General features: G+C 43.2%; 1 protein-coding gene across 11 annotated transcripts in view; it reads left to right on the forward strand.

Annotated features, from left to right (window-relative positions):
• Positions 1-23,188, forward strand: part of SASH1 (SAM and SH3 domain containing 1) — an 840,287-nt gene that overhangs the window by 773,436 nt on the left and 43,663 nt on the right. For 7 of the 11 annotated variants that reach the window (XM_090041059.1, XM_090041065.1, XM_090041073.1 and 4 more), the window contains one exon: positions 19,002-19,134. In XM_090041059.1, coding sequence (XP_089897185.1) covers positions 19,002-19,134 — 133 coding nt within the window. The other 4 variants (XM_090041111.1, XM_090041106.1, XM_090041124.1 and 1 more) reach the window with 4 other exon arrangements.

Here is a 23,188-nt window from a genome sequence, read left to right on the forward strand (position 1 = left end):
CTATTGAGAAACTATTTCGGGCTCTTATAAGGCAGTTTAAGAGTTTAGTGAAAGTGACAACTTTCAAGGTAACAGGGTCCCTTTTAAATCTTCACTTTGACCAGAGATTAAAAAGAACACGATTCTTACTGTTGCTTCAACTTGCAGACTCTTTGGGCACAGATAGAAGTTACGTTTTTTGTATAATCGGGCCCCTGAAGTGGTCTACAGCCATGCCATGACACATGTACATGTCTGTAGAGCACTTTTAAACTGGTTGATCATGTGAAAAATGTAGTATCAGATGAAGATGCTCTGCTTTAGAGCGCCTTGGGAAACTTGTAATCCTTAGGCTGGATGTACTGCATGTTTGGGGCTGGGCTGATGCAGGGAGAGGGAGGGAAGCCAGCAGCAGAGCTCTGCCAGCTAGGCTTTGCCTATCCTGAGCTGGAGGATGGGGGATGGATCAGATTCTCCCTCATTGTGTGGGCCCAGCTCCCCACGGTACCCCAGCCAAGGACGCTTGGGGACACACACACACACACACACACACACACACACACACACACACACACACACGGTAGGTGGCTCTGATCTCCACCGCACTTCCTGCTCGGGCCAAGCAAAGTCCAGCTGGCAGCTCACTGCTACTGGCTTCACCCTCTTCCCTCCTTCTCTGCTGACACTCGTGGAGCAGGGCAGGTGGGTGGTGGGGCTTAGAAGAGGAGTGGCTGCTCAGTTCAATGCTCACCTGCAGGCAAGCTCGATTTTCTCCTCCCCACCCCCAACCCCAACCCAACAGAGTGCCCCATGACCCAACAGATGTTCACTAACTCATGGCACTCCAACTCAGGAGCCAAAATGTCTTCCAGCACTGTGTGTGGACAGGATCCACACAGAGTGCTCTTCACCTACAGAAATCCTAATAATTTCCAGTGAATTACAAGGGAATTTCTCTGAGCCAGGCATATGTGTTTCCTATGTACAGGGAAGCCTGTTGCTTTCTAATGCCATTGTGATCTGAAAAGCAGCACTCCATGAATACATAGTGTCAGTGTAGGAAGTTATCAAGCAACTTGCCTCCCCTCTATGTTACATGTCATCATCTGATGGTGGGAAAGGCTTAGCAAAAGGTGAGAGACAGAAGCCTGTTTTTTGTGTTGTCTTCCTAGTCTCTCCTACATTTTCCATCAGTGTACAAAATGTTGCCTTTGTAGGGATGTTCTGAAGTGGCTTCTCTGTGGCCCACACGTGAGTGACCATCTTGTACTATACAGAGCCCACAAGCAGAGGCACAGAGGCAACATGACCCTAAAATGGAAATCTCCCACTCCAGGCCTCACAGTCGATGAGGCTTGCAGCTGTGGCAGAAGTCCTAGCAGTGCCTGTGCTACAATTCCTATGAGCGTAAGGCCTTGCAGCCATGAGAACTGGTGCAGGGGGAGCCTGGGATCATTATGGTCCTGGGCTTCCCCTGCACGAGAAATAAGGCACGATGGAAATGTAATGTGCAATCCCACAATTGCACCTCCTGCCATGTACATGTGAGGCCGTTATACCACACTTAAAGATTCTCCAGCACCAAAATGTCACTTAATACATTAAGTGACTTGCAGCCGGACCAGCACTGTCAGCTGCGGGACTTGCAGTAGGGTCAGTGCTGGGAACACTGCTGCTGCTACAAACTTCGTCAGCTGCAGGGCAACACACTGCGGGCAGCAGTGTCAGCTGCTGTGACTGCTGTGAGCCTTGTCCATGGTAGGGCTCACAGCAGGAAGAATGCTGCTGCCTCTGCGAGCCCCAGAGCTGGCAAGGCTTGCAGTGGTGGCAGCATTCTTCCCACTATGAGCCTCACAGCCAGTGATGCTACCCCTACTATGAGCCCCACAGTTGATGAGGCTCATGGAGGTGGCAGCATTTCCAGTGCTGCTCCTGCTGCAAGCCTCAAACCTTACAAGGTTCACAGTGGGAGCAGCGTTCTCCCTGCTGCCAGCCCTGCAGCTGACAAGGCTTACAGCAGGACAGCACCAGGGATACTACTGCCGCTGCAAGCCTTGTCAACTGCTGGGCTGGCAGTAGGTGGTACATCCCTGTGGCTTTGAGTCCTCAGTTGAAGGGCCTCCCAGCTACAGGGGAACACCTAACTACACATTCAATTAATGGTGTGATTAGAGCAAGCTACAAAGTTGTTACACATTTTTTGTAGAATAACTTTGTGGCTTGTTGCTTGTTTCATCACACCATCCATTGGTTGACCATGTAGCTGGGTCACAAGTTAAGATGTGATTTGTTGGTTAATCATGCCTTAAGTGCAACATGTAGAGGGGGGGCCTAAGGCAACAACATATCTCGAGATTAAGATAGAGACAGGAAAAGGTTGCAGGAAGTTAAAATCATAGAATCGTAGAAATGAAGGGCTAGAAGGGACCTCAAGAGATCAAGTCCAATCCTCCTGCTCTGGGAAGGAATACTGCTGAGATCAAATGATCCCATCAAGGTGTCTGTCCAGTCTCCTTTTGAAGACTTCCAAGGAGAGATACTGATCAATAGGGAGAGTCTAGAGAGAAAGAACAGGAGGAAAGGGGACCTTTGGGAGTTTAAGCACTTTGGAGTTTGAGGTCTGTTCTGTTCCAAAGCACAAAATTAGATGGCTAGGTCTAGAAGCAATATTTGAGTGCCAAAACAAAATTAGCTGAGGGTTTTTTTGAAGAAGACGACTATGATTAGCTTGATACTTGCACAGCTTGAGTATCGCTCCTGTATAAGCTGCAGGTGTTGACACTCATTTTGCTTTAAAGATTTAATTTGTCCTCTTCTTCCAAAATACTTCTCATTTAAATTGTCTAAGAACAAATGGAGGCTTTTACTCAAACCTCTGTGGAGTTATATCCTGAAGAAAATCAACAAAGAACAGAAGGGTCATCTCTCCAGGGGCTGGAGGGAGGCTGCCGTCAGTTGTTTCCATGTTGTTAATTATATGTTCTATCTCTTCCTTTTTTTTTTTTTTAAGGTTTGCCAAATCGGTAGCTACTTGGCTGTCTGCCAGGTTCATGCAGTTTAGTTTACAGTCTCACTTCTATATGTCCAGTGTGTTCTGTGGGGAGTTTATTTATTGCTGTTTACTTGCAACGAAAGCCAAGGAGGCTTGCTGTCTTTTCAGTCAGAAGAGGAGGGGGGGGATCTCGAGTGTAACATTTCTAATCATTTACTTACATCTATTTTAATATTTGTTTGTTTTTCCTCTCTGCTGGAATCAAAGCTCGCATTAAACTGAGACAGGCTTTCATTGCCTCGTGCCAAGCACTGGGATGTAAAGCAGGTGCAGATTACAAGGAAGTCTCTTTCTAGATTTTAGATAAGTGCTTGATTGTCCTCTCTTCAGAGTTGGAAAGTCCAGGGGGAAAGAGGGGAGTTTCACAATCAATCACATTACTTTCCTTTTTATGCCAACTGATGTGATCGTTATGCTGTATTCAAGGTAACAGCTTATTGGATAACTTGAGACTCTAACCTCCTAATCCAAAGAACTGTGATGGTAGCAAGACAAGTCTCCCTACACTGCTCTGTTTAAACTCTTCCAATGATATTGGTTAAACAGTTAACCAATAGTTCATGACCTCTGGCAGGAATGGCCACAGCCCCTTACATCTTCACTATGCTCCCAGGGCTACATAAGTCCCAGGTTGCTGGCAGGGAATGAGCTGTGGGCAGGGGTGGTGGGCACAGCTAAGCCACTAGAGAGTGCTGCCCAGCTGTGGAGCCATGGCTTCCCTTCACTTCCACAAGCAGGGGGCTGGGGTGTGGACCTCATGTTCCCAGATCCTGATCCCACCACCATGAGGATGAGAGAGAGTGAGGTGCCAGGCCCCCCACAGGGGTCAGCCAGAGCCTTTCTGCCACAGCAGTGAGACTCTCAGCTCACAGTGGGTCTGCCCACCCCCCTGAAGCTACAGGACCTGGGCAGGACAGCAGGCTCCCTGCATCTCACACTGCGCTGGTGCTGCTACAGCCCAGACCTGGAAGGGTTCTCTGCACTGCTGGGCCTGGCCTTCCCCAGCTCAACATGGGGGAAACAGGGGTTCAGTCCCAGAGGAGTGAACTCCACCACCTGCACTGCATCCTTCTCCCTCCCATCAATGGCACTGGAGCCTGGCTCAGCCCTGAAGCAGGGTTGAGTACACAGCTGGCTTAAATCTAGACGATGCTGTGGCAGCTGGAGCGGGTGGCATTGGGTCAGAAGAGTCTCTGCTGGCCCCTTGCACGGTGACCTCAGCTCCATGGCATTCTTGAGGGTTAGCAGTGTCGCAGCTCCAACTTCTGACCTTTTCCCTAGGTATAAGTTAAATTAAGTCATAATTATTATTGGCCGGAGCTATATATTTTTTGCAGTGTGTTTCATCCATGGTCAGGAAGTTTCATCGCTTCATAGTTGGTAGGGTCAGAAGGGACCTGAGCAGATCATCAAGTCCGACCCCCTGCCATGGACAAACAACCCCAGCAAGTTGTTCATTTAGCTTCCTCTTAAAGACCCCCAGGGTAGGAGCCAGCACCACTCTGCTTGGAAGTTGGTTCCAGATCCTAGCCGCCCTGATAGTGAAGTAGTGCCTCCTTGATGTCTAGCCTGAATCTACCCTCTGCCAGCTTGTGACCATTATTTCTTGTTACTCCTGGTAGTGCTCAGGGGGGAACAGGGACTTTCCCTGCTGGCCCCCCTGACTAGTTTGTAAAAGGCCACTAGATCCCCCCTCAGCCTTCTCTTGTGGAGGCTGAACAGGTTCAGGTCCCGTAGACTCTGTGTGTAGGGCCTGCCCTGCTGATGCCCGATCATGTGGGTGGCCCTCCTCTGGACCCTCTCCACATCCCTCTTGAAGTGCGGTGCCCAGAACTGGAAGCAGTACTCCAGCTGTGGTCTGACCAGTGTCTCATAGAGGGGGAGGATCACCAACTTGGACCTGCTTGAGATCTGTGGATGCATGACAAGGTACGGTTGGGCTTCCTGACCGTGTCCTGGCAATGTGGGCCCATGTTCATTTTGGCATCAATAATGACTCCAAGATCCTTTTCTGCCTCTGCACTGATGAGAAGGGAGTTCCCCAGCCTATAGGTATGGTGCTGGTTCTTCCCCCCCAAGTGCATCACCTTGCACTTGTCAGTGTTTAAACCCATCCTGTTCTCATCCGCCCACCCCTGTAACCTGTCCAGGTCTCATTGCAGCCTATTCCTCCCTTCTAGTGTGCCCACTTCTTCCCACATCTTAGTGTCATCTGTGAATTTGAACAGGGTGCTTTTTACCCCCTCATCCAAATTGCTGATGAAGATGTTGAACAGTGCAGTCCTGAGGACCGAGCCCTGGGTGACCCCACTGCCCACATCCCTCCAGGTCAAATAAGACCCATCCACCACGACTCTCTGGGTGTGTCCCTCCAGCCAGTTGGTGACCCATTTGTCTGTGTAGGTGTCGATGCCACAGTCCCCTAGTTTTTTAATGAGAACGGGGTGAGAGACAGTGTCGAAAGCTTTCTAAAAGTCCAGGAAGACTATGTCCACTGCTCCCCTGCATCCAAAGATTTTGTGACCTGGTCACAGAAGGCCACCAGGTTGGTCTGATGGGACCTGCCTCTAATGATCCCGTGTTCATTGCTCCTCAGCATAATCTCCCCTGATGGCCCCTTGCGGACATGCACCAGGATAATTCTCTCAAAAAGCTTACCCAGGATCGAGGTAAAACTAACTGGCCTATAGGCCTTGTAACTGTCAGCCATCTAGAAACCTCTCTTGCTACCACAGACTTCAGATTGGATAATATGATTCAGTTTGAAAAGATCATCAGTTATCCTGACCATGTTCTTACGGGAACCTATTTGGCCCAAGTGGAATGAAAGCTTGCCTGGAAAATACATGACCCTCTTATTCCCTCAGGAAATCCTAGGAAATCCTAGGGGTGCAGAACTTAGCAGAAAAATGAAGATCCAACCCTGCCTCTGTACCTACCTTTTGCAAAAGATAGTCTTCATTCTCTAGGACTATCAACTCAGCATTGTTCACCAGAACTTAATTCACACATTTAATCGTCTTTGTAAAGCATGAGAACCATTCTGGGTAAATCCCAAGTTATGCAATTTGAATCATCATTTACTTTAAGGATGTTGTGTAGGAAAGCTTCCAGCTTCACTTCTGCTCTTTTCCATCTCATGTTGACACATATCTTAATGAGAGACCAGAAATCAAGTCCCCACAGAAAATAACTTGGATAAGTGCAAAATAGCTATTTTGTTGTTTTCATTCTTTGTAATATTTTGTGCTTTTTAAAATTTAATTTATTGTTTAATTCGACTAAAATTTTAAAAAAATCAAGCATTGGTTTTGCCTTTGGTATTGACTTATCTGGTGCTGGCTCTTGTTAGAGAGGGAGTACTGAATGGGGTGGACCACAAGTGTGCCCTTTTCTGTGTAGCTTTTTCTTATGTGTAATTACATTATTATATAAAGATGCTCTAATGATTAAATCAGTAAGGTATCATTCATGTATCCACAACCAGCTTTATCAGGCTATTGGTACAAAGCTGGGTCAGATCAAAGATTACTATTTGAATTGACTTTTGCAACTAAAGCTGCCATTTATGTTGTCCCATAAGTACAAAGAGCTTGAAAAAAATACAGAAAAACTTCCTTAAAACCAGTTATCTCAGAACATCCAAGAAGCGTAACTGTATTATGCAATACTGCTCTGTAAAACTGTAGTCGTTTAGCCTGCTGAAGCTTTCCAAATGTACAATTTTAAAAAACTTCTATTGATTTTTAGTCTCATTATAGATGGATTTTTGAAACCTTCAACCAGTTATGCAAATTATTTTATTGCTAATCATATAAGAATCTGCATTACAGTGACTAGGGAAACCCTTTTAAGATTATTTTAATATCGCTAGCTCAACTAATGGGAATTAAATTAAGAACTAAAGAATATTGGAATTAGCATTTAACGTAAGTGAAGAAAACGAGAGCTATTTGGTAGTCGTCATAAACCATAATGTAAACCCCGTAGATTCATAGATTCCTTCATACATTCTAAGGCTGGAAGGGACCTTGGAAGATCATCGGGTCCAGCCCCCCTGCACCAAGCAGAAAAGATAACTGTGGGTCAGGGGACCCCAGCAGGTGACTGCCTAGTCTCCTCTGAAAGATTTCCAGGGTAGGTGATTATTCCACAGCCTGGACACCCTGATGGTGAAGAAGTTTTTCCTAATGTTGAGCCTGAATTGGTCTTCCAGGAGTTTGGCCATTACTCCTGGTTTTCCCCTCAGGTGCCCTGATGAATGGTTGCTCACCAAACCCTTGAGGTATTCTCCTAGTCTAGTGGTAAGCTGGTACCAGGTCCTGGCAGAGCCTTCTTTTCTTCAGGCTGAAGAGTCCCAGATTCTTCAGCCTTTCCTCGTGTGGCTTGCCACGTAAGACTGTGATCATATGAGTGGCTCTTCTTTGGACTCTCCCAAGCTTGTCCATGTCCTTGTTGAAGTGTGGCACCCAGAACTGGACGAAGTACTCCAGCTGCAGTCTCACCAATGCTGAATAGAGCAGAAGAATCACCTCCTTGGTTTTGCTGGAGATGCTGTGCACAGATGATAACACATTACAACAGATATTCCAAAATGTGTTTGTACTTGGTTTCCAGAAACTCTTTACAACCCATTGGGTTTCTTTTTTCTTTTCTTTTCTTTTTTCATATCCAGGGAAATTGTTCAGAGCATTTTTAAAGTTTTCAAGAAAAACATTTGATGGTAAAGTTAAGAATAAAACTAAACTAGTTTTATTGCCATTATGGATTACCATGGAGGACCTGTCCATACTGTGCGCAGAAACAGCTTCACCTAGGTGTACATTTACACGTAATTGCTTCTAGCAGAACTCTGCATCAGTTTTCTTTGTCATTAGTTAAAGCCAGGGCCGTCCCTGGGTTGGGGGCTGAATCAGGGCAACCACCCCAGGCCCTGTGCTTTGGGGGGCCCTGCAGACAGTGCTGAACAGGCCCCGCTGTGCTCCTGCTGCCAAAGGTAGGCATTTACCACTCCCTCTCCCTGCTGCTGCCACTGCCGCCGGCTTCTGCAGTGGGTGGTCACCATCCCAACCCCCTGGCTCTGCACACCCTAGGGATGGCTCTGGTTAAAGCAATGTTTTGTTTTGTTTTCTGAACAACCATATTGTGTTGAATTATTGGGTGCGAGCTAATTCAGCCCTTTGGCTCACCAAAATTCCTGTTGACTTGGAAGTTTCTACCTGCAAGGGCTGGTTTTGGCCCTATATCATAGGTCAGCAGTCAGCAGCCCACAGGCTAGATCCAGCCAATGGAACCATTGGATCCAGCCCATGGATCCAACCCTTCAGCAGGGTTAGCAGCAGGCAGCTTTGGCAGCAGGCATCCTCCCAGTGACCCTACTGTGGGGATGAGCACCAGCTGTGGGAGCTCTCTGCATGCCATGGTGGAGACAAGTGGCAGTAGCATCTGTGTCCTAACTCCTGCCTCTGACTGCAGGGGGCAGTAGCATCTGTGTTCACACACACACCTCTGAGTGCAGGTGGGTTGTTCCAGCCTGCAGCCGGAAAAGGTTGCCTACTTCTGCCGTGAGCAGTTAGGTTGTAATAAGACTCAGAAAAATTATCTCTGCTCACGTAGCTCAAAGAAAACAGATTAGAAATGTGAAGTAACAACTGTATTTAAAGAGCATACTAACCAGCACAGTTCTGTCCGCATGCAGACAAGGCCTTGTTACCTGCATTTGCCACACGATATTAGGCCGTGAGATGAGGGAGTGGAGGAGCTGGAGTTCATTAATATTTAGTTTGGAGGTTATATGGGTAACATATTACTTTGTTCATTTATACCTTTCTCCATCTGGCAGCTGTCTGTTTCCCCTACTTAATATTCATCTGGGAGATTATGGTTAACAGTTTCTTCTATGGAAAATGCCTTTCTCCCTGTTTGAATCAGCCAGCAGGAGTTGCTGTAATCATAATATGGTTCCCGCCCGCCCCCCCCCCCCCGGTCCCTTCAGAGACCAAGCACATTACTTCTGGAACAAAGCCTTGCTCAGTTCAGAAAGCAAGAGTCTCAAAACCCGTGTGTTTCACTGCCCTACTTGGCAGCCCCATGCTGGATAATCTTTTCCCGTGGCACAATAGGGAATTTTAATTGAACTCCTGTTGTTTGCCACTTGCCTCACCCTGGGATTGGTGTTTCCTTCCTTTTAGCTTATGGTGGTGCCTTTTATTGGTTTTACTGTTTGAAAAATACTGCAGTGATGGAATTTAAATTACCCCACCCCTCATTACTGGGATCTCTGTTACTATAAACTTTCTGTGATATGAGTTTAGCTACATTTAATCGCTCACTGTTCTAACCCTTGATTTTTATTATGCGTCAGGAATTTAGTTCCCATGGGCAATGATATTACGCTCCATTCATTCTTAGCCTGGTATAGTTCAAAGAATAGGGGTTGTCCCCAGGCCCTCTCAGCTTTGTCAAAATGGAACAAACCCTTGCTAGCAGCCCTGTTTTCAGAATTAGTATGGGGCAAGGAAACTGAGAGGATACTGTACTATAACGGATTTGAAATAACTTGCACACTGTAGAGCTTGATGCTCAAGTCCCATTTGAGTGGTACATCAGTGTGGTTGTCATCCCATTAAAACCAATTAGATTAATTACAGAATGAAGTATTCTTCCCCATAAGAAAGTGTGTCTGGCTTCTATATGTAGAAGTTAGAGACATGTCCTGTGAAATTATTTTAGCTGAAAACCTGCAAATAGTGAGCATCTTGAAACTAAGACAGACCTCCCAGGAAAATTAAATGTTTTGGTCCATATGACAAATATTTCCCAGTAATTTCAGTAGGCGATGTTATCACCAGCTAATGTGTAATATATCTTTTACTAGACTAGCCGTGGCTCTTTGGATTTGTTCATTAGCAGCACTGGTCGAATCGAAGTTCTGATATATTCACATTCTTTGGTTTACTTCAGAGGGATGACACCAGGGATATATTGTGTACAATGTGTTTTATTTAGCCACAGTTACTTTTTTAGGTAGTAGATGCATTTTTGACCTCTTACAGTTCTTTAATGCTTTGGAGGCAATTTGCTTCTAACCTCATTATACTGTCCATGTTCTCATGTCTACACACTCTATACTGGGTGCATCTACATGTGAAATTAATTTGAAGCAATAAACTCTGGCACATATCGTGCTGGAGTATATTACTCCCAGGCACTGCATTTGAATGTGCGCCCAGGACCGCAGCATTTTGAAATGGGTCAGAGCAGCCTCAGCTGGCAGGCAGCCTCAGCTGGCAGGGCCTGCCAGCCTGGGCTGCTCTGACTTGGATCAACGTGCTGTTGAGGGGCTGGCTGGGGTACAAGGGTGCTCCAGTGCAGAGCTAGTCAGAAGGGAGCCCCCGCACTGAAGCACCCTCTTGCCCCAGCCAGTCCCGTCAGCATCTACATGTGCGTTGCTGCACATGAAAAAGCTCCACTGCAGGATAGTACTAGTATTTATAAGAACTAACCTGTGGTGGAGTTTATTAATTTACTGTGGCCTAATAGGGCCGCATATATAGACACCAAGTCATTTACTGTGGAGCGGATTAAGCAGATCTGCAGTAAATGGCTCTTGTAGACGCAACCACTATTACATACACAACTCCTGCAGTGATTAGAGCTTTGAGAAGATGAAACCTGAAACCAGGCAACACTCAAGTTGGTAGCCCAAAACTTGGGTCTCCCTTAAAGTTGTCCATGCACCCTTTAAAGACTATGGGACAAATTTCAAAGAAGTCTCTGCTGTGTTTCAAGTAAAACTGACCCATGTCCAAGTGAAACCATAGCAAACGTAGTGGTTTACCAAATCCTCAAGGTCTCATTGGCATTTTACCTTACAGTTTTATGGTTCCAATGAAAAGCCAAATATTGAGAGAAGGAGTAAAAACTAACAGAAGAAAGACATGAAAAAATGTTCGTATCATTTATAGGGAATGGAAAGTGCCAGGGTGGATAAAAATCAACAATTTTTTTAAATTAAAAAAATTGATATTTTTTATTTGTCAGGATTGTTTTGATTTAATTGTATTTTTTGTCAAGATGCTTTTAAAAAATAAACATATATAAAGATAGTTTTAATATAAGATTTGTTAAAGCTCAAAGACATTATCATGGAATAGGGATTATAACATCTAATTATAAGCTATTTGAGACAATATATTCATGTAGCCTTTTTCAAAAAGTTTTATAAATAAGTCATAACAGGCCATGGACTATATTAGGAACCCAATCTTATGGGGTTCCCAGAGGCTCCTCTATAGGGTAGTAAAGATTGAATAAAACTACTCTACCCAATGGGACTCAGTGGTCAGTCTAGAAGATCCCATTAAGCATCTCTGTGATACTTAGTTTCAGTTCTCAAACTGGATTTGTGTCTCCAGAGATAACTTCCTTGTTAAAAGCAGTATATGGAGATGAGAGACAACAGACCTGATTACCCACCCATCAGCCCTATTGTGTCAAGTTTGTGTACAGAAACAAGTCTTATGTTTCTCTACAAGTGCAAAGTTTCAATAAGTTAAATGAATAGAGGATATCAAACAACAAGAGTTCACTTTTTGTAGAAAACAGTGATAATTGAGGTTTCCTGACCAGTGATTTAAATCATGACTTAATCGATTTGATTTAAATCAAATCCATCCTGGAAAGTGCCATGCTTAGGTACAGCTTTGCCCCCTTGTTTTCTGGTACAATGGAGAAGTTGAAAAAAGTATTCAAGTGAGTAAATTGGCCATGAAAAAAACAGCCCCATTCACCAGGAAACCCCCCCCAGATTTTTAGACCTTCTGCTATGTTGTAGCTGACATAGTGTTAAACTACTGTAATTAGCCACTGAGGGGAAATTTTTGTGCAAGGTAGAGCCCCGAGTGAATGTAATTCCTCCATACTTTCTTCCTGCCCCACACAGCCATTGGCACAGGAAAGTTCCTATTGGGGATGGGATTTGGCTAAATTATCCCAACAGCCTGGTAGTCCCTGGCTTCTGGAACTGCTTAGCTTGTTCGATGATGAGCAGTTCACTGTAAATTAAAGCCAGTTTAGTGAACCTCAGATTCCATATCCCAAGAAGTGTGGAAATTGGACATGGGGTTTGAGTTCAAAACTTTAGAGGAAGATCTCACTTTACAAGTTTATAACGGAGTGTCTCATAGAGGAGCCTAGGGAAAGCAGTAGCCCAGGCCAAGCAGAAATTTTTAATTAATAGGATTTTAGAGGGAATGTAAGGTGGTGGCTAGTGAGGAAGTGATATATGCATCCCTAAGAAATGATGATTTTGACACAATGAATAACAGTACTGCAGAACAACAAATGCATAGGCTTAAAATCAATGTTTAAAAAACCCAACATTTATATGAGGCTTAATTTGCAGTAGAATTAGCTTTTTATAAAAGGGTGTATTTGTATTCTTAAAAGGATTTTGAAAAATATTAAAATGAAAAGCTGGGTAAAGGGTTTTGAATTGTATTTCCTAGAGAGACCGCCTCCACTCTAGTGGTAGTGTTTGAGGGTCAGTCCTCATCCTGGCTTTGCACAGATTCTCTGTATTTTTTTTTCTTTCACTGAAATTCCGTAGACAGTAATTAAGGAATTGGAGGCCAGTAAGAGGTCAGCAAGCCTCCGTCAGTGAAAACAGGGATTGTTTGCCATGTACAACACTCCCTTTTTTCCTTGTGGTGAATAGAAGATTTGCTTAGAGCTGATGACTTATGCCTTTCTTGAAAGTTATGCAGCTAGCAAGTAACTGGGAGAATCAATCAGTGAGCAGACAACAGCTAATTGAGTCCAGCATCGTGCTTTTTTCCTTCCTTGCGTATTAAGTAGTGGAACTGGAGCTAGTTTGGTGTCTGATAATGTAACTCCAGAGAAGAGGCATCGTGTGCACAGGATACGAATCAACTATAATAGTTAAGAAGAGGTGTCTAAACCTGAATTTTAGAGTTACGAAGCTGACGGAGCAGGAGTTGAGCACTTGGGGAATCTTTTGAAACTGAGCTTTAGGCCTATAAATGCCGAAGCTGGTAAGTCATTGAGTGTGTGGTGTGATGTGCAGAGGATGTACTTCTATCTCAGACAGAGAGAGAAAAGGCTTTTGTGGCTATTCTTAGCCAAAGTACAGCATGATGAGCTTTTCTTGCCTCCTCTTTTCCTTTCTCTGGGATTTTGAATTATTTTGGTTCTGTTTTCCTGTCTTCCAGGCATTTTTTTTTTGTTTTTTTAAAGTAGAATAGCTGGAGGGTTTTGATAGATGTAAAGTCCATTCATCCAAGTGTTGATGGATGAAGTAAAGAGGGAAAAGGAGAAAAGGACACGTGTAGCCACATCTCCTAAAGGGAGCAGCAAATCTCTTTGCTATGCTGTGGGGCTCAGAGCTGTGTAAGCAAACAAGAAATGTTGCAATCTGTGCATTAATCAACTTATGCATTTGCCCCACTTTGTTCCTCAAGAATTGTCTGACTGTCCAAACACAATTGCAATTTGGGGCTCAATCAGATGTTCAGAGGTATCCTGGTTCAGTGCAGAAATAAACTATTACCGGGGCGTGAAATTAATTTCAGAAGCTTGACAGCTTTCCAAATGGCTTCATACAGCTTGAATAAAACATTGTGTATGTGTTTGTGTACAGAGCTGAAGCAAAATAATCAATTAAACTGACTTGATGTGGACACTGTCTTAATATTTATTTTTTTAAACACTTAAATTTGCATGTTTGCGCGTTGTGTTTTACAAAGAACACTGCTGAAGCTCTGACATGATCCCAAGTATAGCATAGCACTGTGAAATGTTAGCTACTTCTGTTTTACATCCTACCACAAATGCCAAATACCTCCCATACCCGCTTTACTTTAAGGAGTTGATTAAAATGGGGAAGATAGCATTGTTGGACATTTCTTTACTGCGAAGAGCCTATGCTCTAAATGGACAAGCATAAAGGAATTGGGAAGAGAAGGGAGAGGAAGTGGAAGGGAGGCAAGCTGAGTGCAGGATAGTAAGTTATAGGGCTGCTTGAGTGCCATAAGCTCTTGTTAGTTCCTTGATTTGAGTTTGCATGGTTCCTTTCTCTTTTTTTCCTCCAGTTCTGATTTTAGTTGAGGGATTGTGGGGGGGAGAGTTTTGAGGGTGGTGTTTTGGAGTGGGGAGTTGCGTGAGGTATGGAATAAAGGAGGATATTTCTGGTACCAGGGGACAGGCGGGGGATGGCTCAGTTAGTGCTCTGAGAACATTTCCATGCTTTCATGATCACATTTGTTATTGATGAAGGAGCTGAGCAAGGTTGAGACTGCTTGTATTTTTTCCAACCCTCCGATGTGTCCTTTGTATGCAGTCCTCAGTATTTACAGATGCTGTTAATTTAGTTCCCGTTTCCCTATAGTCCTTCGTGCGTCTGTGTAATAGAGTTCTCCAAGCTGGCCTGATTTCTTCACTATTAGAACATTGCAGATGTGTCAAGGATGCACTTGTTCCAAAAGAAGCTGGGAAAGGAGGCTCCGCCCTAACTTTTGTGCCAAATAGGCCCCATAGGCTTTGCTATATTCCACTGGCAGCTGAATGGTGCGCTATCTCTTTAAAGCAAGTATAATTTTGTGTATTGGCTTGGTCAATTTGTTATGGTTTAAAACTGTGGAGCCAGCTGTCTGCAATCTGATGTAATGTTGCCATGGAAACTAGAAATGAAACACTTAAGCATTCACCACAGAATTACTACATACAGCATTAGCCAAAATAATTAAAAGTTGAGCCATATGGGCTTTCGGATGGAAAAAATTTGCATCAGAGAAGATGGAAATGAAGCTGTTCCTATTTACAGTACTGTAAATCCATTTGTTTTCCCTGAAGAATATTAAAAGAGGCCTCTTCATGCAGCTACTTGAGAGTCAGGGTGTTCTGCGTATTACTGGACTCTATTTGCTATACAGAGAGAGTTAGCTATGCTGAAATGTAGTGTAATAAGATAGCCTTATGCATGTAGCAATAAAGTATTTATGGAGTCACTACACTGTAAGTGCTCTCTGACCCCTAAGTGGGACACCTACTATGCTGAATGCTAGAAAGTGCCATTCCTTTCTGATTGCTGTGGGACCCTTCCCTGCAGGAAACCATTTATCCTAATGCAGATTTGCTTCATTTCCTATCAGTCATTCTACTCAGGGCAACCCTTTGAAAAGGTCTTCCTTGCATCTCCAGAGAAGCTATACCTGTGCTTTTGTATTGCTACATACACTACACTGAAAGACTTAAGAGGATATATTTGACTTCAATAGCAAACTCAATTGATACCTTCTGCAAAACAACTTACAACTGGAGCTGGAAGGAGGCTGTTTTTTCAGCCTATATGAACATTGATGGCATTTTAAGAATTCAAAAATATTTTTCCACCTAAATAGGCACAAAAAGTCTGAATCTCAGAAATGTCTATTTACTGAAAATCCTCCAAAAAAGAATGGTTTGGAGTTATTCAGAATGTTTTGATTAGATAATTTCAACATGCACCATTTTAATTTCTTTTTTTTTTTTAATATTAGGTTTTAAAACCCACAAAAAATCACTTGGAACCAAAACTAGAAATTTCCGTTTTTAAAATGCCAGAATGTGATGTTTTGACTTTCTGGGTTTTTTCCAATTTTTTTAATAGGAAATTCATCACAACCAACTCCTCCTCACTAGTAGTTTCTGTTTCGGCAAATTGACATTTCCTAACTAGTGGCATAAATGACATACATTCTGGAATCCATCGTTCTCCTGTCTGCTCTCTTTACCATCTTTCTTCCCTACATATATAGATATAGATATACAAAGCCACTGGATAATCCTTTGACTAAGTGGCAGCAAACTCTGAAATCAAGCAGAAGACCATGCAGCGTGGAGATGGATACATAAACGTGCGGATAGATGTGTGTGCGTGTGTATGCACGTGCGTGTGTATTATATATAGTATATCATATATATATAATGTGTGTGTGTGTGTGTGTGTGTGTGTGTGTGTGTGTATATGTATGTAGGTATCTCCATGCTGCATGGTCTTCTACTTGATTTCAGAATTTGCTGTACTTTTAGTCAAAGGATTATCCAGTGGCTTCCGTTGTTTATATGAGCTGATAACTTTCAGCTGAGTAAGGTTTGGAAGTGTTCCTTCACTATCCATAAAAGAACCTAGGTTTGAAGGAAAGAAATATGGAATGATGCTGAGACTGCAGATGCTGTCCAATAGAGGACTTGGGTTTTTTTTCTCCCTTGTTTAATTGATTGGGTAAACTCTCAGTGCCAGGGATCACACCTATTTATGCCATGCCAACCATTCTGAGTATTACTAGAAACATCAATAACTAATATAGTTGTCAGGCATTTGAGAAATGTCATCCTTATCTATTAAATCTGTGCTTCCTAAGATGATGAAAGGACAGCTATTTAATTGACACAGTGACGTTGGTAAGGTTTGTTGTTTTGGACCTCCATATCTTTTCCCAAGAAAGTATGGTTGTAAATGGGCCTCTGAGTTTTTCTGAGATCACTTTTTTTTTTTAAGTAAAAGTATATGAAAGCAAAAGTATATGAAAAGAATTGATGAATATTTGAAATAATAATGAAGGCAATGACTTTTTTTAAAAGTTCATTGCATTTAAATGTCTGTCTAAAATAAATGTATCACTCATGGAAAGGTTGGTGGTGGTCACATGCTAGGATGTGCCTCTTAGAATAGAAGGTCCTGTCTTTTGCTCTTGCTTCAACCCCAATCTCCTTTTTTCCTCCAAACCAAAGATGTTTGATAAGGTATGTTTGTTTTGTTCAACCCTCAGTAACTCCTGCCAGCTCCAGTTTTTGACCTGAAGTTTTATCTTATAGGACAGTTTATCCTGATTTAACCAGTTTGGTGCTGTGCTACATTATTGTGTTAAAATAATAAACTTCAGCTTGGGGTAATTAGTACAGAAATAGGTGATGTGTAGGGGAAGCGTGGGGGGGGGACATGCCCCCCCTGAGATTGGCTGCTGCCAAAGCTGCTACCAGCTTCTGTGGGCAGTCGCCACTTGCACACAAGCCCCCATCCTCCCCTGTACAGCGGTCCCTGCTCACCACCCTCTCCCTCCCCCACCACCAATGCTGGTGGCTGTGGGCAGTTGCCACTTGACAACACTGATGCCAGTGGCTGCAGGCGATCCCTGCTCGCTGCCATGGTGCCCCCTCGGTCTCAGGAGGCACCAGTCATCATTCAGACATAGTTGTACCCATGATAATTCTTGTGTTCTAATTTAATCCTTGTTTTTAGGACCATTGGAATTGCCATGCAAGATCAGACCTGTGGTCCCCCTCCTCCTTTTTGCTTGGCAGTGGTGTGAATTTCATTGCAAATAAGTAAATTAGACAATGTGGGGCAAATTCTCTGGTCATATGGCTCCACTGGTTTCTCTGGACCTCCTGGGAAAATTACATTTTTGGTACACATGACAAATATTTCCCAATAAATTTTGGCAGGCAGTGTCATCTGTTGCACCAGCTGAAAAATTTGACACCATGAAGTAGATTTGTCAAAGCTCTGCCTCGTTCCTCATGAGTTTTAAAAAGAATGAATCCCTTTGAGGCAACTCCTTTGTGCCTTTGAAAATGTACTTGTGTACACATAGCTGCTCATTGACATCCTTTCCCATCGTATGTTCTGTTACTTCTTTCTAATACATAAGCCAGTAAGCTTTTATAAACACGCTCTGGTTTAAATGAAGGCAGGTCAGTTGGTTTTCTTTAAATCTAAAATATGAGAAGCAAATATTGATGCTGTCTGGCATGGGAGCTCAGATGCCGTGAAGTTCATTGACAGGAAGTTGCATTAAGATTTTTATGCAGGACCTTAGAACGTGATGAATTGGCTGGGCTGTGAATGCAGACAAAGTAAGGTATACAATCCGTGCAGCACTCCAGCTGGAGTCAGCGCTGCTCTCTGGAATGCGCTGTGTACAGTGCCAGTGCTGTACTGTACGAGTTGGAGTCTTTCCTCCTCTCCCCCCCCCCTTTTTTTTTTTACATTCTAAACAGATTAAAACAGAGGAAGTAGCATATTGAACATTGGATCTGGCTCGAAAATTGAAGCACTCATCTTGTTCACAAGGAATGGATTGTTTCAGCTTGTTGTGTCACTGCTGCTAGAGAGAGGGAATTTTTTTTTTTCTCTGTAATGTTTGATACTTGAGGGAAAACAGCTGGAACTGAACATACTGGATCAGATGCAAAATGAAACGGGATGTTGGGGAATATGGACTGTACTGTATATCTGAAAAGGTCAGAGTTTTCCCTTGGTCAGTGTCAGAGGAATGCTGTGTCCATCTTAATCCTAGCCTTGAGAGCCTTCAGAAAGAGCGTGGGGAGGGGGGAGGAGGAAAAGAGTATTTTGTAGCTGTGGCATTGTGTAACGAATGAACGAGGAGAGGATGAGGTCTCCTCCTTCCCTTCCCTTTCCTTGTGCTGCTGTTTTTGATTTTCTGGGAAGGACTGGAAAAAAGAGTCAATGATAGAGTTTCATTTTGGAGAAGCTGTTTATAACCCGGTTTAAACAGCACGTTTTGAGAGGCCAGACAGACCAGTGCCTGACCCAAACCACAGAAGCATAACTGGTGTGGTAAGAAGAGCTCTGGGAAAAGAGCCCTGCCTGAAGTGTTCTGAAGGGGGACGTGGAAGTAGTTATTATACAATGCATGGGAAGGAAGACAAGGGCAGGAATGCATTTTGGTGCCTAGGACTTTACGTTGAACAGATTTAGAAGTCAAAATGGTATGTCATGCTTTTCTAAAAGCCCTCAATAATTTAAGCTCTGACCCGGGATGAAAATATAACCCCAGTTACAGGAGCTGCCTTGACTCTGAGCAGCAGCTGAGCTGGGTAACCTTGACTTCAACAAGCAAGCCATGGAACAATTACTTTATTAACATTCCCTTTGTTTCTTTGCCAGTCAAGAGAACAATCGGATGATGAAACAGAGGAGTCGGTGAAGTTTAAGAGATTGCACAAACTGGTAAATTCTACTCGCAGAGTCCGAAAGAAACTAATTAGGGTGGAAGAAATGAAAAAACCCAGCATGGAAGGTAAAAGCAAAGTATATATAGTTATTCACACTATAACTGAGTATGTAAATTTACTTTTTGTATTGAGTGGAAAAATGTGAGAGAGAGGGGGAGGAGAGGAAGGGGGGGAAACTCTGGGTAAGGGATAATGAGAAGTATTGTGCTTGTTACCACAGATCTGCATTTCTGTGAATTTGGGTGCTGTTTTTCCTAAAGGCTGAATTATCCAAGCCCTATTAAGACTCTAATGTGAAGGAAGTGGCCATCTCAGATGTGGTCACTGCTGGAGCTGAAGGTCTGCTAATATCCTCAGAAAGAGCCTGGAGTGACCCTTATCCGGTGGTTAGAACTTGGCTTTGTGTTTTCAGCCCCTGTGTTGCACATTGTAGAAGAAATGAAGATAGAAGAAATCCCATTCTGCTGCCCCAAACGTATCACAAAGACGGGAACAGAATCACTGCGCTTTGTTCCCTCCTTCTGAATCCTGGGAGACGCCTCAGTACAAACATTACACAGTTGAGGCTCTGGGGAATTGAGAGGGGAGCCGCTGGTTGGTGGAGGTGGAGCAGCTGCTCTACATGGCATCATCCCTTAGCAAAGCTACGGGATTTCTATCAGAGATTCTTGTGTGGGGGATAATTGCTGCTTCATGTAGTTAACTCCTTTTCTGTGCTTTCTGCAGTCCTGGTGGGGAATGCATGGGGAAGAGTTTGCAACGTGGCTTCACAGTGGGCCATACTGCTGCTAGTGGGAAAGCCTGCAGAAAGCTCAAAGTCGCTTATCCTTAACTCTTCAGGGAAGGCACGCTTAACTCACAACTCCAGTCTGCACATTCTGGATAAACTTGCCTGGGTCCAAGCAGCTATAGTGCAAAGCCATATTCCTGGTACTGTGGACTGTAGTTCTGTATGGGTGCTGTAGTCGCCTATAAGTGTCTCAAGGACTTCTGGGCCCATGGCTCTTTTTGCTGAAGTACACAGAGCCACTAAAAGATTCTTTCCCAGGGAACTGGAGGTAGACTTACTATTTAAACCCACTTCCCCAAGAGTCCTGGAATTCATATGAAGTTTGCCATTGTCATATTGTTTGCTCTCTCTTTGTCACCACTTTTCTCTCCCCACATTTGTCTTACCTGTCCATTTTGATTGTAAAATGTTCTGGAGAGTGACACTTCGCTGCTTTGCACTTGTACAGCACAATGCATAATGGGCTGTCTTTCAAGGTTGGTCCTTTGGACTATTGTAATAAACAAGATTGATAAAACAGTAAATTTGCCTTATTCTATAGCCCCTACCCAAAAGCGCTGAAAAGCTGTTCCTTCACTCAGGGTTGTAATGTGTGTGGCTTCCTCAAACAGTTTTGCCTTCTTTCTCAAGTCTTTTGTGGCAGAATAAAATTTTAAAATGCAAAGCACTTTATGAACACTGTCCAAGGATCACTGCAGCATCCTACAGTGTGGGGCAGTGATTCTCAGTCAGGGTGCCGTGAGATCTTTTGAAGGGTCTGCAAGCTGTAAAGAGACAAGTGCAGGCTCAGGTTTATACCTGCCTGGCTGCTGCCCTACCCCCATTGCCAAGCCCCTCTGCAAGGAGACAAATACTGTCATAAATATATCACTTTTTAAAATGGAGTATTGCTCAATTCACAAAGGTTATGTAGGAGTGCCTTGAGTCAAACCAGGGGTGCCTCAAGTCAAAACAGTTGAGAACCACTGGGGGATCACTAGGGAAAGTGTTAAGTGACTAGTCCAAGACCAAAACCAAAAAAGATACTGTTGTGAGAGCTGGGGATAGAAATAAGATCTTTTGGCCCTAACCAGTTAGACCAGTCCTTCTTTTAGGAAGCAGTAGTCTGATGAGAGCAACAAAGAGCTGCTGCTGCCATCAGCACCGTGGCAGCCAATGCTGTCCCATGCATCTCAGCTGTCCCAGGCACAGAGCTACTCTGCTTACACCTTTGTCAGCAAGTCCTTAAATTTGATTGAATAATGTTTGCTCATGAGGTGAGACATTTGCTATTTTTTTTAAAGAGTATAAGTATGTTAAGTTATATGACAGATCTCTTGATGGCTAACTTCTTAGATTTGGTCCAGTAACAACAAAATCAGATTTAAGAAATTAGTTAACATTTAATGACCTTTGTTGAAGCATATGTTCACTTAAAATAAGAAATACAATTCCCCAGAGAAATTTTCCATGCCTAGGTCGGAGATAATTTTGCCAATTTTTCCCAACACATTTCTGTTTTTCTAAAGAAAAGCACAGTGCAATTCCAGATGCTGCTTCTTATGCTTCTAACATGCACTCTTTCATCCTATTCAGTTTAAATTTGGGTGGTCACTAGTGTGTGTGTTGATGACTGAATCTACAGGTATTTTATCTTAATTTTCTCTTCACAGTGAAATCATTGATACCCACTAGTTCTCAGCTATCTTTTCTCAGTAGTATTTTTGAAGAATTTATATTTATATAATTGTCATTATGGCTCTGCAGTATGGGGTGGCTTTGCTGAGGCATATGAAGCACATTATATATTTTCCAAGTTGTTTAAAACATATGGCTAGCTCTGTAGACTAGTGTAATTTGCCAACATTTTGTTGCTCCCGTGAGAACTTTTATTTTCTGTTACGTTAGAAAAGAAATTAATTTAACCACAGAACAGATCAGTGAAAGTGTCCTTAAGAATCTGGATTAGAACAACAAATCCCAGAAAATGAAGTGTGCTGGGTTTGTTGCCCTTCCTCACCTTAGCTGCCTATATGTTGGTAGAATAGAGTCTGGGGTTTTGACTAGTATTGTTACAACAGGAATTGGTGACCTCTGGCCCATGGAGCCATTGAATCTGGTCTGTGGACATGAAGCTTTGGTGGTATTTGATTGTGGGGGGCTTCTGCTGAAGATGCTCTCCCTGTGCCACTGTGGGGACATGTGCCAGTTGTCGGGAGGTCCTACCATCTGCTCATGCACCTACCTCTAATGCAAGCCCACATCAGGAAAAGATTACCTACCACTGGTGTACAACAAATGTCTTTTGCCAACAAAATGAACTAAAGATAACACAGAATTTTCAGGTTAAACCTATGCTATTCCAATCATTTTAGGATTTATACCTTATTATTTTATAGGATAGTTTACTGATGAAGCTACATAGTAATTAAAATAAGTGAGACCCTATCTGAACACTGTGGAGGCTAATCAAGTTGCACTAGGGATGGGTATAGGACAGTGTAAGCTACAGCTTGCAAGAGATTGCACACTCACTAAGAATGGATGGAACTGTTTTTTGAAGAGGATGGATCTCTCTTTCTCTCTTGTACATGTGTACCGGTATAGCAGAGAGGCCTGTAAAGTGTGTGAATGCTCCTTTTTGACATTTTCCTTTTCTCTGCATCTGACATCTGGCTTAAAAGATGCTTGGAAGGAAAACTTAGAAAAGTGTTTCCTCTGTTCCTTACATAGGAAAAGGTCTTTAGGTTTCTGCTTGCCTTCATTTACCCCCAAAGCAGTCCCATGTCTTGTTCAAGCCGTTACTGTAAAGTAATATTTCAGTTTCAGAACATCTCTTTTCTCTTACTGCTTGCGATGTAGCTGATGGAGAGCAGCTGAAAAACATGCAGTCCTATCATAAAAGGCACACAAAAGCGATGCTACACCCACATTGTGACCTACTTTTTTTCTTACATCTGCTTTTAAGTAAACACAATGTAAATAGAACTCAGTGTTTCCACCAGGAAGCCCAAGCATTTCCATTTGCTCCTGGACCTCAACTGCATACCTTGCAGGAACTAACACTAGTATTTGTGGTAGTGCTGGGTACTGGAAATCTGAAATGTGTTGTGGAGTATTATGCTTTTTTAGACTCCTGAATGCAGTTGTAGTCTTTAGTGTTCCCATTGCAGCGATGGGATCTGAGCTCTAGGGACCAACCAAATTGGTATGAGAGCACTTCTCCCCTATAGTGTGCTTTGCAAGGGTGAACAGGGGAACATTTCTTTTCTATTCTATTCTACTCTATTCTGTTCTACTTTATTTTATTCTTCTCTAGTCTGTTCTACTCTATTAATCTTGAAAGTAAA

Source organism: Crocodylus siamensis, chromosome 1, assembly GCF_052110815.1.
Source record: "Crocodylus siamensis isolate JL-2025a chromosome 1, ASM5211081v1, whole genome shotgun sequence".
Lineage (NCBI taxonomy): Eukaryota > Metazoa > Chordata > Crocodylia > Crocodylidae > Crocodylus > Crocodylus siamensis.